Source organism: Hoplias malabaricus, chromosome 10, assembly GCF_029633855.1.
Source record: "Hoplias malabaricus isolate fHopMal1 chromosome 10, fHopMal1.hap1, whole genome shotgun sequence".
NCBI classification, from domain to species: Eukaryota; Metazoa; Chordata; class Actinopteri; order Characiformes; family Erythrinidae; genus Hoplias; species Hoplias malabaricus.
In genome coordinates this window covers 18,735,503-18,762,458 of record NC_089809.1, presented here as the reverse complement: position 1 = coordinate 18,762,458, position 26,956 = coordinate 18,735,503, and the positions used below count along the sequence as shown (strand labels likewise).

The following is a 26,956-nucleotide window of genomic DNA, read 5'->3' as shown; positions in this document are numbered from 1 at the left end:
TTCCTTTGTTCAGCATTTTTATTCACCCCTGAAGCTTACACCATGTCTGAGGAAATCTCTCGCTACGAATTCGCTGCTGTCTGCGTCTCTATGTGTGGAGAGGCGTTCATAGTCTATTGCTCCTTCGGTTCTGCAAAAACAATGTCTGAATTCTGACCAATCACGTTGCAGTCGGCGTCGACGCGATGCATAGTTACACAAATGTATAATTGAGCTTTAGAATTAGGGTTTTCTCAGCCACAGAGGCTTCACCCACAATTTGAGTCCCCGTAAGTCCCACATATGCGCAAACTCTGTAGCCTGATTCGCAACTCCTCAAAAAAGTAACCAAGAGTTACAAACGTTGTTCAAATTGAAAAATTAACTCCTCTTCTACACTCTACAGAGACTGCAGCCAGCAGTAAATTCATGGCAAGAGATTTCCTCAGACATTGGTTTGGATGCCACAGACTGAATAAAATGGTGGAACAAGGGAAAAATATAGACAAAACAAACAACAACACTTGCCCCAAGGAGCAGTAACGTGGGGAAAACTGCATGTTACCTACACACTGTTTCAATTAATGACGCAGACACAAGTATAAATGCTCACAATGGCATATGCCACTTTTTTTTACCCTAACCCTACCCACTGTAAGGCCCAAACCTTCTTGCCCTGAAACTGCAGCTGTAGAACTGCTGCTGGCTCTCTGGAGTCCAAACTAACTCTAACCCTCCCTCTAATAGAAACCAGTAGAGGCTACAAACATAAGACCATGGCACGCCCTGAAAGTGCAGGCCCAGGTGGTCTGTAAATCTGCTTCAGGAGCGGGCAGTGGCGTGGAGGATGATTCCTCCTTCTCTGCCTGATCCAAGGGAGCCATGTCTTATGCCTCCCAGCCTTTCCACACTAATGCACTATTGATCTGTGTGGCTCCACAGGTAATGCAGCTCGCGTCTGTGTCGGCGAAACAAGTAGCAGCCAAACCCCTGAGCCTTCAGCCTTGACTTTAAAACCTTCATTCCCCCAGTTCTGTGTTGTGGAACACACATGGGACTCCCTCACGACCTCCTAGAGTAATTTGTCTGGTTCGGGTTCTTTAATAGATGGCTCTCAAATCACAGATAAAAACCTGAAGTGTCCTTCTGACAACCATCGTCTGAAACTACAACTTCAGTGCTAAACACAGTTCTAAATTCAGTGCTGCATACTGTAGTCCTGCTTTACTGCCAAATACAGATTGCTGTGTAGTTCAGTATGGTATACAACTATGTAGCAGAACTAGCATTTGAATGAATGCTGAAATGCCGGAACGATGAAACACTAGAACTAACTCCATCACAGCTTTCCATCACAGGTGCCACATGTCTTCTGGTGCTTCCCCACCTCTAAAAATAATGAGAGTGATAATAAAGTGAAGTCTGGAGGAAGCCTTCAGGTGTTTGCAGTCTTCCTTCCTGATCTGAATGCTAGTCTGCTTGTTTCAGCCTTGTGGGAGTTTTCACAGATAATAGGAAAAAGAGGTGAATACTGCCTCTAGATCTGTGAATACTGTCTCAGGGAGAAACTGTGAAAGGTTTGTTTGAGTAAGAAGCCAACTGTAGCTTGGGGTTCAGTCAGCGACACACAGAGAAAAAGCCTGAGCCATTTCACACCAAGACACAGTTTTTTCCCTATTTACTGAGCTAGGGCTATGGAGCTTTTTCCAGCATGACAGCTAGCAAATGGTGAGGAAGTTTGATCAAAAGTGTTTGTTTCTGAATTGTTTTAGTTTTAGATAAAATTGCAAACATTTTCTTGAAGGCAGAGTCCCAAAACCTATAACGCAGGGATAAAGTCAACTCCTTGGCAAATCATTACATGATGCCTTAGTTTGCTCAGCCAGACACTAGCCCCTTTAATGGTTCTATTACAATAGGTGAAAATGACCTGTATTTAGTATTTATCAGTCTTGGAGGAGAACTCATCCAATATATCCAATTAAAAGTATACACTGGGGGAAAACTCTGGTCCTACAACACTGTTCTTGCTCAGAGAAGTTAAATATAGGCCAGTGTACAAGCATTCTGTCTGCTCAAGTATAGTTTATGCATCAGAAAGGGTCTAGATAAGGACTCGCTATCAGTACTGTGACTTAAAGGGCATTTTGTTTGTTGCTTCGGTTTTCACAGTGCTGTTTTAGGGCCTGGGTTTCCTTCTATTCTCCCTAGAGATCAATCACACCGCATTGTTAGAGAGTGATAGCATCTACTCACTCTGATAAATGTGCATACTTACAAGGACAAGGTCACCCTGCTGACCTCTAGTGTTATAAAGAGTGTGGGTGGGGGGGTTTATATATACAATATCTCTATTGTGTTTGCACAGGCCAACCCTAAGGACATTAAACTAAAGGACAGGCCAGGGGCCTTTGAAGGAAAGTGTCAGTGAGATTATCCGAATACCCATTTTCCATATTCTTGCTTCAAGTAGAACCCTTAGGTTAATAATTCACTTATTAAACTTCTTGCTTATTATTCAGTAATTACCATGATTTATTCAGTACTTACTTGCTATAAAACTACTATGGAATATACACAGATCAGCCATAACATTAACTCTCTGTCCATTCTCTCAGCTCCACTGAGCACACAGCAGCATGTGGTTCTACAATTACAGGGTATAGCCTGTCTGGTGTTTCGCATACTTTATTTGCCCTGTTCTTCAATGGTCAGGACCTCAACATGACCACCATAGTTTAGGTATTATTTGGGTGGTTACAGCAGTGCCGTTGGAGTTTTTAAACCCTGTCTCCACTCACAGTCCACTTTGTTAGACACACTTACCTCCTTGGTCCACCTGTCAGGTCAGAGACTGTACCTCATCTGTCGCTACACACTTTGTGTTGGTTGTCCTCTGGTCACTACTGAGGGCACTCAGGACACTATTAGCTGGATGTTTTTGGTTGGTGGAAAATTCTCAGTCCAGCAGTGACACAGAGGAGTTTAAAACTCCAGCAGCACTGCTGTGTCTGATCCGCTCATACCAGCACTTCACACACGAACACACAACTACCATGTCAGTGTCACAGCAGAGCTGAAAAAGATCCACCACCTAAAACATACCTGCTCTGTGGTGGTCCTCTGGTGCGGGGGGTGGGGGTCCTTACCATTAAAGAACAGTATGAAAGGACTAAAATGAAGTATGCAGAGCGACAGATGGACTACATTATGTTGTAGAACTACAAAGAGAATGGACAGTGAGTGTAGAATCAAGGAGGTGGTCAAAATATTATGGTTGGTCCTTTATAAGTAATAACAAGAGTAAGGAACCAAAGTCTGGGCCCTGGATATGTTGCCAGGTATTTTAAACTGGATGGTTTGAGCTTTTCTATTCCCTAACTATGTTTCCAACAATGCAGTCATGACGATAGCATACCTCCAGGGAAGCCGTCCCAGATCTCCAAGCGGTCATAGCGGCAGAAGACCCCAGTGGGGGGCTGCGTGTCAGGCTCCAGCTCAAAGCTCTCAAACTCCAGGATGATCTCTGACATCTTGGGGGCGAAGATCATGAAGGTGCAGTCCAGGTTGTTGGGGTATTTCTCAGGAAAGCCCGGAGACTTGATGACTCCATTCTTCGAGGTGAAGTTTCTTGAGCATTCTGGGCCTGAAAAAGTGTGGAGAGCATGAATGAACAATGCACTTTATTGTCAGTGTACAAATGAACTTAGCAACTCCTTAAGGGTGATGCTCAATGTAACAAACTAAAGCAAAGCTCCCAACATGGCAACCCTACAAGAGAAGGAAAAAACACACCATGAACCAATCACAGTGTGAAGAGCATGAGTTCGGAACATGGTTTACCGCAATAACAATAACAACAAGGTTTAATCGCAGTAACAGTCCAGGGTTTTGGGTTTAAGACTTCCAACTTTAAGAGCAAGTAAAACATTTTAGCATCACTTTGTTCTTTTTGAACATAAAGAGAGCAGGGTTGGGCAAAGAGCAGAGGGAAAGATGTGGTGGTCCATATTGTTTATCTCCATGACTGCAGTGTTTATGGTGCGTGGAGGAGGAGGAGGAGGAAGCCCACCCTGAAGACCGTTGGCTGGGCTGAGTGAGGGTGTGTGGGCTAAAGGGGGCGGAGCATAAATGGAAATCATAGTTTCTATACTTGGGATTGTGTTTCTAAGTCCTGAGAGGACAGAATAATGAAGAAACTATCAGAGCGTAGGGATTACTTTGAGAGGCAGAGAAACTCATTGAGGCAATGACTCCAAAGTAACAAACGGGCTCAGGTTGCGTGTGTGTACATAGAGCGTATAGTGAAAGGCTTCAATCAGCAGCACAGGACTGAGGGAGCTCTAAAGTAAACATGGCAGTCAGATTGTGTTCCAAAGCAATGCCCCCACTCTACATCATTACAAACCTGTTTGACACAGGAGAGAAGAAAATTAAAGGCTTCTATACACACACACACGCACACACTTGTGCACACTTTTACAACAGTAAGTCATAACATTTACTCAGACACCCCTAGAGAGCTCATGTTCTGCCGGAGCAGGGTGTCACTTTAGTTCACGCGTACAACACATCGGCACGTCGGGTTTACATCATAACCAGCAGATTAACACCGTATACAGTAACAAGGCACAGGACTCGCAGAAATATGCTCTCAGCACTCTGTAAGGTAAGAGTTGACAGCATTGCCACTTAACACTGGAACACAGCATTACTGCCAGGGGTAATAGCAACAGAACTCTGTTTCTTATCAACGGTGGAGGAGGTTCAGGACACGGTAGCACTATGGGAGCTGGGCATGGGAAAGGAAAAGTGGGATAAAGTAGGATGCGCCAGCCAACCCCTAAACTAAACTAAACTAAACTCTGTAAACTAACAGACAGACCATGGGGCTTTATCTGTATCCCTGTTTGAACCTTTATGTTAGTAACTCACTTATTCAACATCAGGCTTATTACTCAGCAATTACCATGAATTACTGCATACTCACGTACTATAAAACTACTACGGCATATACACAGATCAGCCATAACATTAAAACTCAGTCCATTCTTTCAGTGAGAGACTGGGAGGGAGAGAGAGAGCAGTGTGCAGTGTGTTGTGTGAGGGAACTGTTAAAGTGGATATGGCAAAGTGTTTTCTCCCTCTCTCTCTCGCTCTGTGTCATTTAGCTCTCACTGGGCCTTTAGTTCTGGACCATCAGCAGCACTTCAGCTTGTCCCACCCTCGGCGTAACGCCAGCCGACCACCTTTCTTCCCCTCTCCTAGCTGTGTGTGTGTGTGTGTTTTAACCTTCTCTAAAAGTAATTGCTGGCACAGGAGCTTGACTCTAAAGTGAGCTGACATTTCGTCCCTTGCTAAAAGTTGAGTTTGAAACAGAGGTGGATTGCTCTCCTCTTCAGCACACTTCAGGAATAAGGGGAGATTTCACACATGGCTTCGTAAGATTGCTTCCGCACTTTCTTTTTTTTTTTTTTTAGCTTTTACTCTAGTTTCTTACTTCTTTTGGTCAAAGTGCTATTTATTTAAATGTTTGTGATGCCCTGTGCTACAGTATGTGTTACAGCACAGCCCACATCAGGACATAGCAGCTACAGAAGGTGTATAAAAGACTCAATAGTCTAAAGAACCCTCGGAGAAAAAAAAATGTGTGTACTGACTGTTGCCTAAGTGTGACAGATTGATTGTATGTTGCCGTGCAAGCCTTGTATTTGTATAAATTAGTGTCAAATAAGTAAAGCCCTAAACTATAGTGCTTCAAACCATCTCCCATTTGTGGACTGGATTTATACCCATGACCTTAACGTAAATAGTTAGAGGTCCCAGCCCGACCTCTCTATAGGCAATCAGGCTCCAGCAGTGTCACAGAGAAAGCTGTTAAGATAAGAGCACCTCCCTAATATGTCTTTCCTCAGCACTAAGTCAATCTCTGCCTTGTCCTTCTCTCTCTCTGAGCGTTTTTGCCTCTCTTTCTCTGCTCTCTAGGCGGTAATTGCATGTTATCACGTGCCCCCTCCTTTCCCCACTCCATTTTTGTCCAGACACTGGATGAGGACACGCCGGGGTCAGGGCTGCTCACACTTCTACCCTTTCTGTTTCTGTGTCTGTGTTGTAAAAAGGATGGCTACCACACACACACACACACACACACACACACACACACAAGAAATTAAGATACGAAATCTGACGGTGAATTTGGCCTTTTGCTCCACTGCCCAGTGCATCTTTGGGCAGATCAGTTCTGGAGCTGGAGCTTCACTGACCATTACTTAATCCCAGGACTAGGCCTGGAATTATAATGCTCCACTCCTGTTTACACACTGTGGCTGAGGATAGTGTTTCTGCACTGTTTCTTTTTTTTCTGTTCACACTTTGTAGGAATACCAGAGCAAAAATGTTTTGCCTACAACTATCTTTACATTTTTAAGTTAGCATTGTGTTTAGGGTCAAATACATTTTCAAATAAGTTGAGTAATAAACCATTTACCATTTACTCAACTTAACATTTATTAACCAATCTAATACATAAACATAAACATGTATTATCATTATTTAATGAAAGCTCTTATATACTCATAAACACGGCCACTGTAGTGTTTGCGTCTAGTGGTATGTTTTAGCACATTCGATTTAAGGTGGACTGATTTCAAAAATCTCATTTTGAATTTTGCTTTTCTATAGGATTTCTATTTTGAAAATCTACACACATTCAGCTTTCCTTCTGGGAAAGACAATGTATTGTAAGTTCAATATACACAGCTTGTACCCTTTGAAGGGATATTTGCACTGTCTGAATGGTCAATAAAAGATGAACCTATACAATTCATTTTTTTGATAGTGTAAATATGAAAGCATTCTATTGGTTCTGTCATGATCAAAAACCAAACCTGTGTTGTGTCTGTATGAGTCATGCTCATGTTACTACTGGTTTCCTGTTGCAATTGTTTGTGTGTAGATGGGACTTTACAAGACGACTAGTGATGGTGGTGTGTCTGGACGAGGAGAAAGACGAGAAAAATGAGGACACTGAGTCTGTGAACATCAGCAGAACAAAAAAAGCTCTGTGAGACTAACCCAGCCATGCATATCCCATCCCTCTCTCTCTCTCTCTCTTGCTCTCATCCTTTCACCTTCTTTAAAGGAGACAGGAAAAAAAAAAACAGCCACAGACTGGATTTACACAAACACTTCAATTTATGGGAGGATGTAAAACCTGAAGGTAGTCGTGAAAAAAACAAAGCCCTGCTCTGATTCACAGCAGCTAAGTGCTAATTCTGACATTAATAGCGTACACTTGCAAGGTTTATTTTTCTTCTTTGTCCTCACTCGAACATACCGGGTTTATCTTTGCCGGGTGGTGCGGCGGCTGAAGCCCCTCGACCTCCAAGGAATTTGCTCAGTTTATTTTACAGGCCAGAAGCAGGGCTCGTTAAAACGATCGTTTGCAGGCCGTGTAGTGAAACTAAACCCCTCAAGTGTCTCCGACAGGTTTTCCACATTTTAAACCTTAAATAAATAAGGATTCCACAGAGTGGCTGGCTGTTGGTTAACACTGAGGGTTCCTCCGAGAAGGTTCAGTTTGTGGGGGCTTTAATGCAGGCCGTTATGGGCATGGGACCTTGAGTTAGTGTAGAAGGACTATGTACATAGGCAAAGTCCGCCACTCAGTGCTTCCCGCCACGGTGGCCTACTATCAGCAGTCACAGGTTCAGGGGACTACATTCCTAACTTTTCTTATGTGCCAAGTTTAAAATGTAAGTACTACTTTATGGAAGGGCAGTATTTGTATGAGGTCTATGCCTTTCTGACAATATGTATAAATATATATATAACTCTTTATAAAGGCTTATTCCGACTGATATTTGACCTGTAATAGGAAGAACAGAGCCTCTACTGTTGCTATTCTGTACTCAGCACTGTATAAACTCTATGTATCTATTTAACTTTTACAGTATTTCAGGAAAGTGCTGTAAAAATATCACACTGTAGGGGGAGCCCTAAAGCAAATTACCAAAGGCAACTAACACTTGCCTTTATGTAGGTTTAAGACAGCTGTCATGAAATGCTAATATGGGTGTGATATACCCTTATGAGCACTAGCCTTTATTTTTTATCCCCAAACAGATTCCTGTTGGTTAATTCAGGTGAGTTGTAATCATTGCAGCATACTGACTTTAGCTTTCACAGCCATGGCATTAAAGCAGACACATTTCCGTCTGCCTTTGGCTTAAAGATCGCAATGAAAGGCTGACTCAGGGCTGAGGTAGACGGCTTTACTCTGATGCTAGCTGTGCAGGAGTTAGTGAAACGGTGATGCAGGGATAAAACAGCTCAAGGCTTTCCGAGTGTGGTGAGGTAATGGCCAATGTTTATGTTCCATATGTCTGTGGGTGAATAATTAACCTCCCGTGAACATACGCGCACATCCCCTGTGGCTAAACTGGCAGAGGTTAATGGGCATGAGAGAATTAGCAAAGCGGAATTTGGACACTCTCCCCGGCAAACATTAACCTGGAGTCACAGGGGCGGGGCTAACACGAGCCCATGGACAGAGTTGCTGACACAATATTTAGTCAGCGTTACTGTTTGTGCCCTGTGAGAAAGGAGGGTGGGGGGTTGGGGGGGACCACATACAGAGACAGTTTGCTTTTTGGGTTTCGGTGTGGAGTTTGTGTGTGTGTGTGTGTGTGTGTGTGTGTGTGTGTGTGTATGGGGGTGCTGTAGAGTGACAGGGTGCTTTGCCAGATGTGACCTATACCACTGGCCCATGCAGCACATAAAACCCCAAGCAGACTGGTCACGATGAATAAGCTCCTCAACCTTAGTCAGTGCTGTTGACACAGGTGCCATCGTAAAAGTGTTGAGATAGCATCAGCGTGATAAATGGTTAATCTACAGACGACGGCTGATGACGCTGCCTTTCAGCATTGTCTCACTCTCTCTTTCCTCTCCATCTGTCCATTCAGGTCACAATAAGCATATAAACTCTGTGTAGTTGGCAATAAAGTGCTTTAGCGCTGACACAATTACGTCTATGCCATGTGATATGGTTCACCACAATAATGCTGTAACTTTTATAAATATTAAAAATAGATAAATAAATAAACAAAAATCCATATTGTGATAATAGCCTTATTCTGATTGGTTTATAGAATTATGTCATTCATTATGAGTCTTTTAGGCACAGCAGCAAGTACGGCCGATAGTGGCAAAGTTTGTTCCAAAAATCGGACATGTGAAGACATATCAGTCCAACAATATCGCCCTGAAATATCATTATATTATTTTAGGGACATATTGCCCACCCCTACATACAATCTGCCTCCAGAGATGTCTCAGTGTGTATGGTCCACTGCTCATAGTACATTGAATCTGGACATATCACTACTTAAAACAAGCACCTGTAAAATTGAATTCAGTATTAAAGTGATTATAGTGATTCATTCATGGTATTAATAGAACTATGGGTTTATTATTGAATCGTATTATTAAAACAGATCAAAATGATATCTTCTTTCCTCATGTTCCTTAAACCTCACAGTAAACACATACACAGCATTCCATAGCTTGTTTTGCTTTTACCAGGTGCTGGCCTCCTGAACTGAATAAAATGAAGGCAAAAGCATTGGTGGCATTTCTTGTTTATTTCGGTGTCGAAAGTGCATTGAACTGTGGAATTGGCATCATTACACCTACACCATCCATCCAGTCACGCATGCACCTATCTTTCCATCCTTCCATCCATCCACCCTGCCTCTTCTCCTCTCCTCTGCTCTCCTCCCTGTCATCAGAAGCCTGGAGCTGGCCCATCTCTGCTTGCTTGGCCATGGCTTGATGTGGCTCTAAAAATTGCAGTGCTGTTAACTGGAAGCACATGTTCCTTCCTCCTTTTCCCCTTCTTTTTCACTCCTTCAGGGCCCTTTTAGAAGATGCTCATGGAAGACGGCATGACAAGATAAGTACAGAGTCTGTTTCTTGGGAAAGGACACACAAGCATGTCATCTAGAAACTCCTGCATAGATCCCATAAAAGGCCTATTAGGAGAGAGATCTAACACTGGGAGGAGTTTGAGGGGCAGTGTGGAGAGTGTTCCTTATTACACACCAGCAGCACTGGCTAGATATCGCTCAAAGACAGATGCTGGGAGATCCTCCTCATCTCTCTCTCTCTCTCTCTCTCTCTCTCTCTCTCTCTCTCTCTCTCTCTCTCACTGTGTTATCTTTCTTTTCAGCTTTTTCTTTTTTCTATATGATTGATGCCCATTTCCTTGTATTTCTTCCCATATTTCACAGTTACAGTGATATTTCTTCGCATACATATTTTATACTTAGACTGATTTTATCTTAGAATACAAACATAATACAATATTTATAAAATGAGTTTATTAAATATTATGACTATTATACAATTATTACTATTACAATTATTATAACTATTGTGCTTGACTTTGTTCCTGTTCTACTCCCTTTTTTTGTATTATTTTCCTTCACTTTTCATGTTCACACTGCCTGTCCACCCCACCTTTTCTTTCCAATGTCTCAGCCCTCTATTCCTTTGTCTTATCTTCTCTAGACTATAGCCGAAGATGACAGAGAGACAAAGATGATGAAGTCTCTGACCTTGGGCTGCGGTCAGCTCGACACGGTAAAACTGTGAAAGCGGCTGGAAGTTAAGCTAATCTCAGTTTGCCATAATGACTGTAACCGGAGCTTTTTCTTTAGCACCTCATTTCAATGCAGACACACCTGCCAATGTGCAGCACCGCCCTGACATCTGTGTGTGATCATTAGATTGACAAGTGTAACCTAACACACACACCCACACACACATGCACACTAGCACACACCCACACACTGTGTGGCAACTGATGCTAGCCTGTTAATACAAGTCTAATACCAGCTAATCTGTTTATCTCCAAACAGCACCTCATCCTTGCATTTCTTATTTCGTTACTTCTCAGCAGTTTCTCTTTTCCCTGTATATTCTCTCTCTGTCTCTCTCTCTCAATGTATAAAAATTGATTATTTAGCTGTAGGCTGGATCCTATCACGATTTGGACAGCAACAACAAAACAACACTACTCTGTCTCTGAGCGTAACACCATCATTCATCCACAGTGGAGCCACAGCACACATCCAGGACTATACGCTAACAGCTAACCAAGCAACAGATCATGAAAATGGAGAGCATACACTCCCATGTTTCACATCATTCTTTTTCATCCCGTCTGTTTTTGATCAGATACATCACACACGTCAAACAGGGGAGTGTGGGAAAGCTGTGAGGCAACCGTGAGGCTGCCGGAGAGAGTCACTGCTTTTATTACTGCACAGTGTCATTACTATTAGTTCTGATTGTTGTTATTACATCATGATCGATTGCTATAACCATTCTATATAGCAAGCTATCATTACAATGAAGTAAGTGCGGAAGTTAAAGGGAGCAGGGCACAGTTAAAAGCGGAGTGTAACAGGGCTGCATCATAGTTTTCTCAGCATTTCTCAGTAGATCTCTTCTGGTCTGGTCTTCATTTCTAATTTCTATTTTATTGCATTTTTCTTAAAGTGCAATCCATTCCACTGCAACATCTCTTTTTGTTTTTACCCAGTGCTAAACCTGACTATACATCAGTTAAAGCTGATTCCTGATGTGTTTGGTGGGGTGAGAGTAATGCAGTGGATTCGGCGAGCTGTATAATAAATACTAATCAGAATCTACTGCAGCCAGCCAAGGCCATGTCCCTGAGGCCTGCCAGCTTCTGCTGTTTGCAAACTCATCACAGCTGATGAAGCTGGAGCTGAATCTGCCGGGCATTGTGAATTAATAGAACATCCAGAGGTTTTTCAGTCTCTCCACCAAATCTGTAGCATAAAGTCACTTGTCACAGACAGTAATTTCAGCACATAATAAAGCTTAATAAAAGTGCAGAGACAATAAAGAACCTGTCAGTTGGCTTCGATTATAAGTGTCTTGGAGTCAACAGGCTTTCGGTTTTCGAATTAATTTCAGGGACAGGATTGTGTGTGGTAATTTAGTTTATGCTACAGATTACAGACCGACATTAGGTTCAGAATTAAATTGGACAATAATTACCTCAGAACGCTACATGTGAAAGATAATACACGAAGACAGATTGTAGTATGAAATCTTCTGTTGAATAATATTGGGTGCTTTGGTTCGGGTCATTTTTTTGTTTGCCGCAGAAGGATGGTGCAGCTGTTGGATGTTTGCTATAAATAATGTTTCCATCTTCTACACTTCGTGCCCACGCAAGATTCTCACATCCTGTTCTCTTGTTTGTGATCTTACAAGGTGAGATGTAAGTTGGTGCTTCACTTATAAAGAAAAGCTTTATTAAAGTCTGTCCCGATTGGTTTTCTGTATCTGTGTCTTCCATGTCCTCATGTATTAACCCCCTCAAAAAACAGAGCTTTGTCTGTTATATCGTGTGTTGAATACCACTCTATAAGTGTCTAATGGCCAGTTTCACTTTAATTTGAGCACTGGTGTTGATACTGTAGTAATTTAAGCACTGTAGCACTGAAGTTGAGTATCACTACTAGTGCCATTAAGTGCCCACATTAAGCACTGTTGATGTTCCGGAGGATGGTAGATAGTGGTGTGTATGTGTGTGTCTGTGTTTGTGTTAAGGTTTGGGTTTGTACACTGTAAAAAGTGGGACTGGGTAAATTAATATTTAGTTAAAAACTAACAGTAACTTGCACTTAATAAAAAGACTTCATGTAGTTTGAAATAAAATTGAGCTAAATTCAACAAATTTGAACAAAGTATTAATTGCAATTTACACAGTTTTGGCTAAATAAAATTAGCTGGGATGTGTTGAATAGAATTTATTCATATTTTAATAGTAACACCAAAGATCCAGAAAATGCAATAGATTTTACTCATTGGGAGGTCTTTAATTTTAATCATCATACACTTCCGCCCAATGCAATTTGAAACTCGTGGACACCAGCACTACTGGGTTCTGAACGTCCTCGGACTTCCCAAAGTGAACAGCTTTTAAATTATTAACAGCAAAAGAACAATTTTATCTAAATTTGTGTATTTTGTTTGAGGCGCTTTTTAAATGTGGGGACACGCAGTTCTAAGCTCCGCATTTTTAAGGTGGATCGGTGTGTTTGAGTTGAGGGGGGGAAAGCGACAGTTGTTTGTATGTGGATGAAGTTTAACTCGTCTGTAAGTTTTTAATTCACTGATTGAATTACCAGAGACACTCATTTGTAACTCGAGGTGTTTAGTTTGTAGCACTGTCGCTAATGCAGTTAGCCGTCTCCGGAGTTTGGAGGCATTTCCACCTTAAGAGATCCGAAACCGCAAAACCATGGAGCAGGAATAGAGTAATCCTCATTTCTGTTCGTTGATTTCAACGTTTGGAGTTCTTTTCTCTGTCTAAAACAACACCAGATGCCTTTGCTATGAGCAGGGAGAGAGAGACCGAGCGGGTAACTGAGGCGGTTTATTTACAAACACCAGTGCTTCGTAAAGACCGGTTTCGAGCACAGACTGGAGAGTTAGCTGATGGTTAGGAACAACGTTTGATTAAAAAACAAAGTGTTTTTGTGATTACAATCCTGAATTACGGTTTTAAGAAGCTGATGTTGTGCTTTCTGTAATTTGCATGTCGTTTCATGTGTCTGTTGACGGTATAATGAAGCCACGACAGGACGCTCAGTCTCTGTGAGAGTACACTTTCAAACGGTCATTGCAGCTCTAGCGCACTCTCACTTCACACACAGAGCTGCGTTCGAACAGAGTTCAGCAAATTACAGCACACCACGAAATCAGCGGCAAGATTCGTCTGTTTACTAAACATTTAACAGTTTACGTATTATGTTAGCATTCCATTCTCAATATATCAGAATGCATGTTTTCATAATATTGTGTAGGAACACCTATTTGTTTTTATTTCTAATCTCTTTTTTAGAAAGAGATTTTTCTGCTAAGTTTTTCTGCTAAGTTTTTTTTTAATCTATTTCCCAATCGCATTTACTCTTTTCGCACCATATACCCGATGGTTTCTGTTAAAGTAGACCATTCAGATCACTCTGAATTTTTACTGCTGTGTTATTTCTGTGTCAGAAATGTGTTATATTCACTGTTTATTTGCACTAATTTGTGTTTCGGACATTTTGTAGCGTTCGAAAACAGGCTGTAGCCGATATGGCTCGTAGTTTACTTTTTTACTGTGAATCTGAATCGTAAAACTAAATTCGAGCGTGAGGGCACTACTATAAACAATATAATTAGTACTTATTAAAATCAAGAAAAATTCCAATTCAAATCGTTTCTATACATTTTTATGACCTGTGTTTGCTCACTGTCTACAGTCTGGTTTAAATGATTTGACTAAAGCAAGGTTATGTCTGTTTATACTTTTATGTACATAATGAATTTCAAATACAAGATATCATATTTTGATATCTTATTAACAATTATACCCAGTCAATCTAATTAGGACTCAGGATGCACCTGAACATAGATGAATAGAAAAGACCAACACTAAAACATTACACTTGCTTATGAAGTTAAAGCTAATATTCATCTATTTGCAGGTGCATGCTGAATCCTAATTAAACTGATCTGGTATAAGATGAGTGCAGTCTCAAAACATTATTGAGATTTAAGTGCACCAGCAAGTTTTGACCTTGCATCACATCCCCAAAATATATTCTGCCTGTGATCCTTGATGTAGTTGTATCAATTTTCAATTTTTGTATGAATAAATGTTTCAAGAGTTGAATAAATGTTTACCTGGTATTATTTTTATGCACATTGACCTGATGACTCGAACATGGCACAAAAAGGACAAATTAAGTAGATTTAACATAAAAAAATTATGGCAACAAAGTGACACGTGATATTATTGAATAGATGTAAAGTTACTATAATTAGTGAATAGAAACAAGCTTTCTCCAGAAACCTAGTACATGCTACTCAATTTTTGCCAGATATTCAGTAAATGTAAATCAATACTTGCAAGATATTTAGTAAATATTAATTAAGTTTTCTCAGATAAATAGTCCTTTCCTTGTGAAATTAAGTTGTATTTACTCAATATTTTTGAGCTATATTAATTCATATTTAGGCATGTTATTACTAAATCCAACACATTTTAACTGTGCATTTTATTAACATTTACATAATCTTCTTGCTTAAATTTAGTTAATTTATTCAATGAATGTTACTTAAAAGTTGGAAAATTAGAATCTACTCATTAATATTACGTGTCACTTTGTTGCCATAATTTTTTTAAGTAACTAATGGGTCACATTTTTTACAGTGTAGGGGGTTTATGCTCTTACATAAAAGACTTCAGTCTGCACCAGCTGCTACACACACAGAAAAACAAACACTCACTATACAGATTAAAACAAACCCTGCTGAAGCATCCATCTTATCCTCAGGTCAAACAGAGAGGGCTTAGAGTAGAAAGTGGGGTTAATTAACCAAAGTGGCATCTGCTGCACCTGTCCATGGGTCAGCCAAATATTCTCACAAATACACACACCAACACACCCACACAAAGTTGCTACACTGGAAACAGGCCTAAACAACTGTTTTATTATTATTATTATTATTATTATATTTTGTTACAATGCCATGTACAACCAGTTCTAAAGAAGTGACTATGACACTGGGAGAGATTATACTGTGTTTAAGGAAGGAACTGCACATGTTTGCAGAGTTATCATCGTTATCAGAGTTATCACCGAATCGGAACAAGAGTCAGGAAGAGGAGAAAGACTCTCCTTCACAAACTCTTGTCCTTATAAGGCTTTGTTCTTTCTATGCTTACTTCAGTCCATTCCTGCCCGTGTCCTGTATTACAGTAAACCATGAGTGAGTCACCACAGCACAGAGCAAGGTGACAGAGTGGGTATCACAATAACCATATGGCTGCATCCCAAAAGCACCCTTAATACTAATTCTAACTAGTTTTGAGCATGTAGTATGTATAAGTGTCAGAGATGAGTACACTAAGAAATTCACTGTGCATACTTCAAACCAATCACTTTTTGTGAATGGTAATGACACTATTGCCCCACAATTCAAAGACAGCCCTGCTCCCTACATAGTGCACTACAAAAATGATAAAACTATTACTTCTACGCTCAGACAGTGGAATATGGAATAGAAATAGTTTTATTATCACACTATTTTAGAGCAGAGACCCTTGTTTTATGACCTACACTATGCACTACGCAGTGTGGAGGGACTTATGTTATAATGCACTGAGTTTTAAAGAGCAAGTTAAATGCAACACATGCCTCTCTAGATAAAAAAAAAGTCTGCTAGCTTACACACCTGTTTTGAAGATTTCATAGCGGATGGAGAAGCCAGCTCCGTGTGTCTCATAGTCTGACACAAACTTGATGAAGAGCTGATTCCCCGAGGAGACCACAGGTGAGGGCGCAATCTTTCCACAGTACTTGCCCACCAGCTGCCCTGTCTCATCCACACCATCCCTCACCTCCACATAATCATACCTAGAGAGAGAGAGAGAGGAGAAAAGTATTAATCATGAGGATAATTACTCAGCAACTACAATGTTATTACAACACAACACTGATTCCTTATGTTTGAGCTGTAATAACAAACTAGGAAGTGTGAGTCCAGTTCAAATACTGATACCAAATGTTTGACAAATAATTGCAAATTTGCCTGGTACTTCCAGACTTTGGAATGCCCTGATTCCCAGCTGATGATGATACCCATCATTTCTCCCATATTTTTTTTTTTTTTTTGTATTGAACTAGTTCCAAAATTTTGAACAGCAGTGAACACACTCTCTGTTTGTTGTGTGCTGTGTGTCTCTGTGCTGTGTGAAGTCTTTGAACTGCAGAAGTTTGATCACACGATGAGGAGTTTGCCACTACTTCAAATTATAACACTGAAATCCACTGTAGCAGCCTCAGGAGCAACAGAAAGTGCTCTTTGTTGAAGTACTCATGCCCAGCACAGACGTCTAACTGCTACGCGACATCATGGGCACAGGCCACTACGAATGATGGAGTCTAACGCTGCAATACTGGAGAGATCTGAAGGCCTTTGGGTGTATGGGTCAGATAAAGACAAAAGTGCAACTTCTATTGAGCTGGTTCTTTCCTTTGTGTTGTATATATTCACACACACACACACACACACACACACACACTTATACTCCCACCTCCCTCTTAAATGGAATTTCTGGCCTAAGGCTATTGGCATGGGCAACCACCTAATCGAGTCAGCAGCAGTTCGGAAGTCTGTTACACACACAGACGCGTGTGTCTGCACAAAAGGGAGACCGACACACACACACACCGACACACACACACACACATACACACACACACAAAGGGATCATGTGTCAGTAACACAAGCCCAGCAATAGAGGGTGGTCCTATCAAAGGGAGTGTGGAGAAACTGGAAGTGAGATGGTGCTGTCTCCATTGACCAATGATGATGATAATAATAATAATAATAATAATAATAATAATCATTTATACAGCAGTTAGTTTCTCAGTGCTTTACAAAACACTGGAAATGTAATAACAATGTAATTACACTCCAGTCCTAGGCTAGAAACTGGTCCATTAGGATCCTCACTAATACGCTGTATTTTGAAAGCAGGGGTGACCAGGTTTGACACGACTGCCAGAAAGATCTGCTTCTGGAGCCGTTTAATCACCTCCGACGCCCATAAGTGCAGCAGCAGGAGGAGAAGAGGAAAGATTCCACAGAGGCAGTGGTGTGATGCATTCCTACTTTTAGACCGTGATGTCTCTGGGCTCATTACAGACACACACACAACCTCACAGTCCCCTCTCTCTCTCTGCACTAATACATAAAGCTGTCAGTTGAAGCGTGCCCGCACTTGCAGAAGCAAAGAACAGTCTCCTGGAAAAATAGATGTCTTGATTTAAAAAGGCGCATACATAAAAATGGTCAAAACATTCAGTTTTAACCCTTAAGTGCACAAGCCGTGTCACCAGCAAGTCCAAGATCTCATTTCCTTTCTTCTATCCCCTATCTTCCCCCTCCATTTATTTATTTATTTATTTATTTGCACCTGTCAAAATTACATCAGAGATGGCATTGAGTTTTGAGAGTAGATTCCTGTCTGATTTCTATTAGGAACAAAAAGGTTGTAAAAGGAGCTGGTTTCATTTTAAAACCTTAACAGGAGCATCTAAAAGTAGGCTTTATTCCTCTTTAATATAAATCGACAAGACATCACACCTTGAATGCCGTGTTAGATTTGTTACAGGTTTGCTTTCACTTCCATTATGGAATCCATTTATTTTTCCGCCTGGCCACACGTTTTTGCTACGTTCAGACAGACTTCAACACACAGTATTAACACACAGTACTATGTAGAAGTTTTAGGCACCACAGATGTTGAGATTTAAAAAGCTATTTATCTGAACAGTAAGTGTTTATTTGCTAAAAAACTAACAAATAACGGCCAACATTAGAATAAAATCAAATAACATTATTCCAGTGAGTGTGATACTCTGTGTGTGAATGTGTTGGTTTAACTTTTCCCAAATCTCTCCTCGTGGCAGTCCGTATTATTTGAGGTTATCATCCAATACCTAGTTTTACTGGTTAATAAATAATGATTTTAAAAAAATGTGTGCTGTTGATTTAACAAAACATTGTTCTTCAAAACCAGTCACGCCTACTACTTTATATAAAAAATAATTATTCATTCATTCATTCATTGTCTGTAAGCGCTGATCCAATTCAGGGTCACGGTGGGTCCAGAGCCTACCTGGAATCATTGGGCGCAAGGCAGGAATACACCCTGGAGGGGACGCCAGTCCTTCACAGTGCAACACACACACACTCACACATTCACTCACACACTCACACCTACGGTCTCTTTTGAGTCACCAATCCACTTACCAACGTGTGTTTTTGGACTGTGGGAGGAAACCGGAGCACCCGGAGGAAACCCACGCGGACACGGGGAGAACACACCAAACTCCTCAAAGAAAAATGATTATTTTATATTATTAAATGTATTTTATATTATTATTTTTTTGTATTTACTGTGATTATACCTAACTTTATACAAGCACCACGCTTACTGAGAAGGCATTAGTTTAAATATATATAATTATCTTAGGTGCCCAAGACTTCTGCACAGTACTGTACATGTTTACACCATCACTGCTGTCTGCCACTCACTCCGTGTTAGAGAGAAGTGCTGAGGTGCCAGTAATGTAGGTGCATTTCATCTGAATCTAATGGTGTTGTGTATAAAAATACAGTATACTTCAGCATACTGTATAATGGATGTATACAGGCAAGAGCTGTGTTCCTATTTCCAAGTCTGGGAAGTAAAACACTATCAAAACACTGATGCACTAAAGGGTTGAGGGTGGTTCCACAGACTAGAAAAGTGGCAGGAGGTGTATTTCTATACTATATGCTGCTGTTAGGATGGCCTTTTTTCACACGGCAGGGGGTGGTATGAGCCTGTGTGTGTGTGTGTGTCTGTGTATGTGTGTGTGTGTGTGTGTGTGTGTGTAAATTGAGAATATGAGAAACGTGGAGCTCTCTGAAATTGGTTCCCCTGAGGAGAGGGATGGGGCGGGTAATGTAGCGATGACTTCACCCATATGTGTGTGTGTGTGTGTGTGTGTGTGTGCATGGCTACTCTGATAGCACAGCTATAGCATCACATCACTCTGAGCTGATGTGTACTGCTACAGGTCCAATCTAACACTGCATCATACAGAGACCAGATACAGTGTATATTACCAATGTGCTGCTCTCTCTCTCTCTCTGGACATTCAGACCAGGGCTATACAGTGAATTGTGAGATGAGTGAGTCAAAGATATTTTCATTAAATTATGAATATTATTTACATGATTCTACAAGAACAATTTATTCTGGTCATAACTAAGGACTCTGTTGTGTGCTGCAAAGTAACCTCAAGCACTTAACATCACAAAGTCTAAAACACTATCACATTTTGTCTGCTCAGAAAATAAACACACTGCTGAATACGGTCATATTGCCCCTCCCTACTCTATTGCAATGACAATATATACCATAGTAATCACCACTAATAAATGGGCACACACACATACAGTGTGCACACACTAGCACTCACACACACAGACAGAAGCTTATACATTATTCATTCATACACATGTGAAAATGCCCTCTCTATCTCTCTCTCTCTCTCTCTCTCACACACACACACACACCTTCTGTGAAGTGGCTTCATGTGAGTATCCCGTGATCATGTGACACATCTCAGTGACCTCACTCTGTTTGGTTTAGGGTGTGTTCCTGTGTGTGTTTTCTTGGGGGGTATGTGTGTGTGTTGAGCTTTGCAGTCCAAAAGCCTTTTCCTCTCTGAGACAGCACTAATCAGACATCTGTTTGACTGCCACCACACACACACACACACACACACACACACCTCTCTCTCTTACATTTCTTGAATTAGTCAGAGTGTCTTAGAAGTTGAACCTTATTTGATCGACTGTTATTATACTGTCTAACTCCTGCTCACAATCGAGAATCAATTGCCACCTTCAGAGGTATTTTTACACTACCACCCCCCCTGCACATTCCCCACCCCCAACATACACCCCACGTGAACCCCGCCATGACACTCATACTGATACACTTAGCTTCTAAACCCAGCCACTCAAACCTCGCACTGCTGAACATTTAAAAATTGATGCAGCACTGCTCTCCACAGCACATGAGGCACTAGGGCTGCTATAGAGTCTGACAATTTTCTGGGTCTAAAGAAACCTATTTTCTCCTCACTGCCACCGTGACAGGAGCACTGACACACGCTATCAGATCCGAGCAGCAGCCAGAGTGGCATAACTACAGCAGTCACGGCCGAGGAAGCGCGAAGCTACGAGACAAGCCTCCTTTACAGCTTCGACTTCACTCGAGTTCCAGAGCAGAAACAGAGCAGGCTCTACCCTCCAGCCTGCGTCCACACAAACTAGCACCTCCAGATCCAGAGAAAGTTGTTTATGGCGCTTTTTAAGTCAGGCACATCACCAGCGCTGCTCACATATGAACCTTATAAAGCAGAGCTGAGAGTGGGGTGGAATGAGATGCAGATGGAGACATCGCCTGTGGGCTTACAGTGCTTACAAGGATGAAAACAGTGAGTTTTAGCAACATTCCAAGTACGAGTGAGTGTGTGTGTGTGTGTGTGGGTTAGTCAGTTCATGTGTGCGCAGAGGAGAGCTACATAATATATCACTTGTTAAGCATTACCACATTTTTTTATTGCACACAGTTGGTCTTGACCAATTTCAAATCTTCCAGATGTGATTCCTCTGTTATTATTAATACAATACACAACTTTTAAGTGGGTTCCACATTCGAAAGTGTATATATTTGACTAAACAAACATTCCTAGGATTCGTACAATGTGTATGATCAATGGTGCTTTTCCACTGCATGTTACCTACTCGACTCTTTTGCTTTTCCACTGGCCAAATCTTTTTTCAAGTTTTTAGTCCCAGCTCACTCCGGGTTCCAACCATGCCAGTAGGTACTAAATGGTTACGTGCCAACCCTGCAGAGCACTGATTGGCCAGAGAGACATGTCTATCACCATGAAATGCAGAGCTCATTCAAATTCAGCACTCTTCAACTCTTCGCTTGTAAATTCTCAGTTACAGCAGCTTTCACAGTTATTTTTATCAGACTCACAACGGCAACTCGTAACTTTACCTCAAGGTGTTTTGAAGATGTTTATATGCTCCTTGGGCCGATTGGTGGCGAACCTTTCCAATGAAAGCCGAACATGCTGGGGAACATGCTGCAGAACTGGGGCGCAGAGCTATGTTTAGTCCAAAAAAACTAATACACGATGAGTAAACAGCACCTAAATGTACCGCCCTTGCTGTGGTTTTCAAAGCCTGCGATTCTTGTTAGAGATGTTTTTTTTGGCGTCACTGCTTTAAGCGAGCCGAGCCGTGCCGAGTTGAGTCGTGTAGAGCCAGACACGTGATGGAAAAGCACCAATAGTTCACCCTTGGTGAGGCTTCCCAGTTTGGAAAGAATAGCCTTAAACCTGCCCCTAATCCTAAACCTAACCCTAACTATAAGCTCCAAAAGGGTAGAAATGTCAGGATTTTGTAACATTTTCCTAAAAGAGTGCACAATCCTCTTTCTGTAACCTTAGTGATCACAACAAAGCATAACAAACAAATCTGACAGTTAATAGTTTATCAAAATTATATATATTTTTTCCTTCTGTGTACTTATTTGTAACAAATATAAATAGTAAATTCAAAAATCTGAAGAAAAAAAACATGCATCACACATTGTATTCAGAACATTTTCAGGTGCTAATTTTTTCTGATGTGCGTAGCTTTTGAATGTAATAAAAGCTGCAAACATCTGGTTCCTTTAATATCTACTGTGAGATATTATGGCATTTCCAAACAATGGAATCAATGTAATACAGGCTAGTTCTCCGCCATGCTACACAATCATTCACTGATATTATATACACTATATTGCATTGCACTGTAAGCTGTGTTACAATCCTTGGTAATAAGATCAAATTAAATTATATAAAGCCCATATAGAACAGCTCTAGTCCTGGACCCTCTGACTGTAGAAGCACACAGAGTTCTAAGTCCTAAACCAGACTTGAGCACTGATCATCTGGAGGGCATTATGGGATCACATCATGGGGCCTAGTTTACTGCCTACAAGTGACTTTCTCCTGCCAAATGGAGAACTGTGAAATGAAAGCAGCTAATCTGTTTCTGTAGACACCTGCAAGGGTTTAGTTTTGTACAGGAGCTGGGCATGACGAGTGTAGATCGTTTACAGAGCCAGAACAAGCAACAAGGCCCGGTTTTATAAAAGGGAATCGCTCCCTGGAGCCGTGAGCAAGAGAGCCAAGCAATCTCATCAAAACAGAGCCACCCGATTCTTCAGCTCAGACAGCACTCCAATCCACCTGCCCCTGGCCTCGAGTCCCGCTCCCCCCCCACCACCAAACACCCTGCCTCCACCCGCCTCAGCATCCTCCCCCCAGAGGACACGGCAGACACAACGTTTTTAATGTGTTTTCTCTCTCTTTTCTCTCTGCCCTCCCAGACAATATCTTTGGCCTTAACCTGACAGACATTTGTCTGAGTGTTGTCAGCGAGTGCAGACCACCATCAGTCCTGTCAGACCCCTTTTTCTACTCAAACGAGCGCACACACACACACACGTGCACACTCACCCTCACCCCAACACACACATACCCTCCAACCATGATAATGGTGAAAATGGACTGCCAATCCAGAGGGGAAATTAAAACAAAAAAGGGTTGAATCTAATTCTCCATGACCTTCGCTTCGACGCCCCGCGATGTATTAGCTCCGTCCGGCCTCTGTGAGGGGAGAGAGAGCTCAGAGCCGGCAATCCAGAAGTGTCAAGTAAGAACATTAGCTCCACTTCACACGCGCCTTGGGAGGAGACAATAAACCACGGACTAACAATAAAACTGAGCTGGGGGCGGAACTGAGGCTGCTACTGCCATTCAAAGCTAGAAACACAGACATATGTGAGACATGCTGTGTTATGTTTTGTTGGTAACACTTTCTATGAAGCCTGACAGTACTGTAATTCAAAGTCTTATTGGCAAACTGCGGACTAAGGAATGGAAAACACCGCCTCACCAATAATACCAAGAGTTATGAGTTATGAGAAAAAGAATCAAATACGTATATATGCACAGGTATTGTCTCTTTATACTAAACAACCACACTTGTTTCATAGTATATTTATGTGTCCTCAAAATGTTATTATACTGCATTATTGCAGCCTTATGAGGCATTATTGGAATTCATAAGTATACTTAATAAAGCATAACTACCTAGTTGTATTGGGTAATTAACACATGTATAATACATGAATACAGGCTTCACAGATAGTGGTACCAAACGATTATAATGTATACCACAGTATTTTAAAATGTGGACGGTATCTCAAAATGAGGGCAGTATTTATGGCGTGTGTGTGGTGTGTCAAATTTCTGTTCTATGCCTTTAAAAGTTGGCTAAAAAGTTCACGTGCATTTATAAGAGCCACAGGGAGGGGGCACAGTGGGAGCTCAATGACTGCTGATGTCACGGTCTGAAAACAGGTGGAGAAAAGCACAAGCCCAGTAGCCCACCGCAGTTGTAAGTTTAGCGCTGAGTTTGGGTTAAAAGAGAAAGGAATTAAGCTGTAAACAGACATAATTCTCAGAAAATCCTTCACTCAACTTTGTGCTCACAGGTATATGACTTTATCCTCTAAACATGTGTATGTTTTGAGCCTCAGTTCACTGAAAAATCTGCTGTGATGTGCTAAACCAAAAGTGGACAGAGATATAAGGTTCAGGCCTGAGAGAGCACCCCCTCCCCACGGTAATGCCTTATACTGAGATAATATTCTGAGACGGTATTACGGTATGAAAAATATGGATACCACCCATCCCTATTAAGTGTACGTAGATTTATTCATTCATTCATTATCTGTAACTGCTTATCCAGTTCAGGGTCGCAGTGGGTCCAGAGCCTACCTGGAATCATTTGGCGGAAGGCAGGAATACACCCTGGAGGGGGCGCCAGTCCTTCACAGGGCAACACAGACACACACATTCACTCACACCTACGGACACTTTGGAGTCGCCAATCCACCTACCAACGTGTGTTATTGGACCGTGGGAGGAAACCGGAGCACCCGGAGGAAACCCACGCAGACACAGGGAGAACACGCCAACTCCTCACAGACAGTCACCCCTTAGCGGGAATCGAAGCCACAACCTCCAGGTCCCTGGAGCTGTGTGACTGCGACACTACCTGCTGTGCCACCGTGCCGCCTACGTAGATTTACAAATTTGCTAAATAAAAAGTAGCCAGTCCATTATGTACAGGCCACATTTATAACACATCCTGCCACCTTCAAAAATTGTCACTTATTTCAGCATTTAAAAAAAAAAAAAGAAATTGACCAGTTTGAACAAATACCTATACAAGCTGAGAAATCAAATGCAACCACAATTTCCAGCCTTACACGACTAGCCAAACCACTTAACCTGCCACTGTGGGTGGAGGGTCAGGCTTAATATGACCTTTCTGCTGAGGTGGAGCTGCAGAAGTAAGGGCAACTCTCTTGCGCTTTGCTGTCAAATATCAGATGATAAAACTATTGCGCTAATCCTCATGCCCGAAGCAACTGTAATCATTTCTGCCTGTATCAGAGTCGAGCTGAATTCAACAGACAACCAGGGACTGGGTGACCTGGCCTTAAAGAACGTAAAATAAAGCTCCATCAGCTGAGCCGCTACACGACACGAAACAGGTCAGGGGTTAACATAAAACGACTAGCAAACTGTCATTTAGCTAGACCCAAGCCCAGCGCAGTAAACTGTAGAGAGCTAAACTGTGTCTTAACATTTTTTCACTCTTTACTTTAACAGTAACAGTCTGGGCCTGGAGGGGACAAGCTGCTCCAGCTCTGCACTGTCCGGCTACTGCATGTGACATTCATTAACCCAGCTACCGTAATGGGCTTTCAGGGCCGCGAGCCGTGCTTAGCTCGGTAATGACCTCTCCGCTGTCCGTCACTGCGCCGCTGAGCCTCTGTGACAGACAGGGGGAGAGGTGACAGGGGCCCAACCTCAGTGCAGCTCGGGGAGTGATGGAAACACTCCCAAATGGAGTTATTAACTTCAGCCATCTCGCACAGAGGGCACACAAACCTAGCACTTGACCCCCAACTGAAAAGTTGGACACAGTTCCGAATGTTTTGGTCGAACTTTTTGCAGATAGAGGTTGGTATGGAATAAATTCAATATTACATTTGCACTGTGTTTCCACTGATCGTTTTTGTGAATACTAAGGCGACGTTGATTTGACTGGACCAGTCATTCTAATTTTTTTCACTGTTCATTGCTCATGTACTTGAATAGTACTTCTTTACTTTACCTTGTAGGTAAGTGTTAGACTGATCCATTATAAAGTATATCTTATGTTTCTAAAGAGAAAGATTTGCACATATTGCATGCTAGGGTTTGGATCCCCTGTCCAAAAACACACGTTGGTAGTCGGACTGGCGATTCCAAAGTGTCCGTATGTGTCACCCTGTGAAGGACTGGTGCCCCCTCCAGGGTGTGTTTCTGCCTTGTGCCCAGTGATTCCGGGTAGGCTCCGGACCCACTACGACCCTGAACTGGATAAGTGGTTACAGACAATGAATGAAGGAATGAATGAATGCTTCAAATATTCAGTAGGAAAAATGTAGCCAACCTTTGGTTATTTTGTCAACTTTAAATGACTAAGTTTCTTATTTTTATTTATATTTAGAACTAATAAATTCACAAAGCCGGGCGGCACGGTGGTGCAGCAGGTAGTGTCACAGTCACACAGCTCCAGGGACCTGTGTTCTCTCCGTGTCTGCGTGGGTTTCCTCCGGGTGCTCCGGTTTCCTCCCACAGTCCAAAAACACACGTTGCAGGTGGATTGGTGACTCAAAAGTGTCCGTAGGTGTGAGTGTGTGAGTGAATGTGTGAGTGTGTCTGTGTTGCCCTGTGAAGGACTGGCGCCCCCTCCAGTGTGTATTCCCGCCTTGTGCCCAATTATTCCAGGTAGGCTTTGGACGCACCGCGACCCTGAATTGGATAAGCGGTTATGAATGAAATGAATGAAATTCACAAAGCTAAAATGCAGAAAATGAGTGCTTGCATCGTTTTATTATTCTAAATATTATCTCAATGTTATTATAAACGATATAATATGGCAGTGCCCTGTTACATGCAATGCACATAATCATCCATTCCTTATTACTGTTTAAACTACATGAAGAATGACTTGGGAATAATGGCTCTGACTACCCTTCTATAACAAATATGGTGCTCTGTCCATCTCTACCCTCACCATTTGATGCTGTTAGATGTGTCACATCAAGAGCAGGGGGTACCACCCA

At 41.8% G+C, this 26,956-nt stretch overlaps 1 protein-coding gene across 2 annotated transcripts in view; it reads right to left on the bottom strand.

Annotated features, from left to right (window-relative positions):
- nrp1a (neuropilin 1a) overlaps positions 1-26,956 on the bottom strand; it is an 84,539-nt gene that overhangs the window by 38,620 nt on the left and 18,963 nt on the right. For both annotated transcript variants that reach the window (XM_066682741.1, XM_066682742.1), the window contains exons 3-4: positions 16,309-16,490; positions 3,398-3,625 (exon numbers count right to left, since the gene is read on the bottom strand). In XM_066682741.1, coding sequence (XP_066538838.1) covers positions 3,398-3,625; positions 16,309-16,490 — 410 coding nt within the window. The remainder of the gene's footprint in view (positions 1-3,397; positions 3,626-16,308; positions 16,491-26,956) is intronic.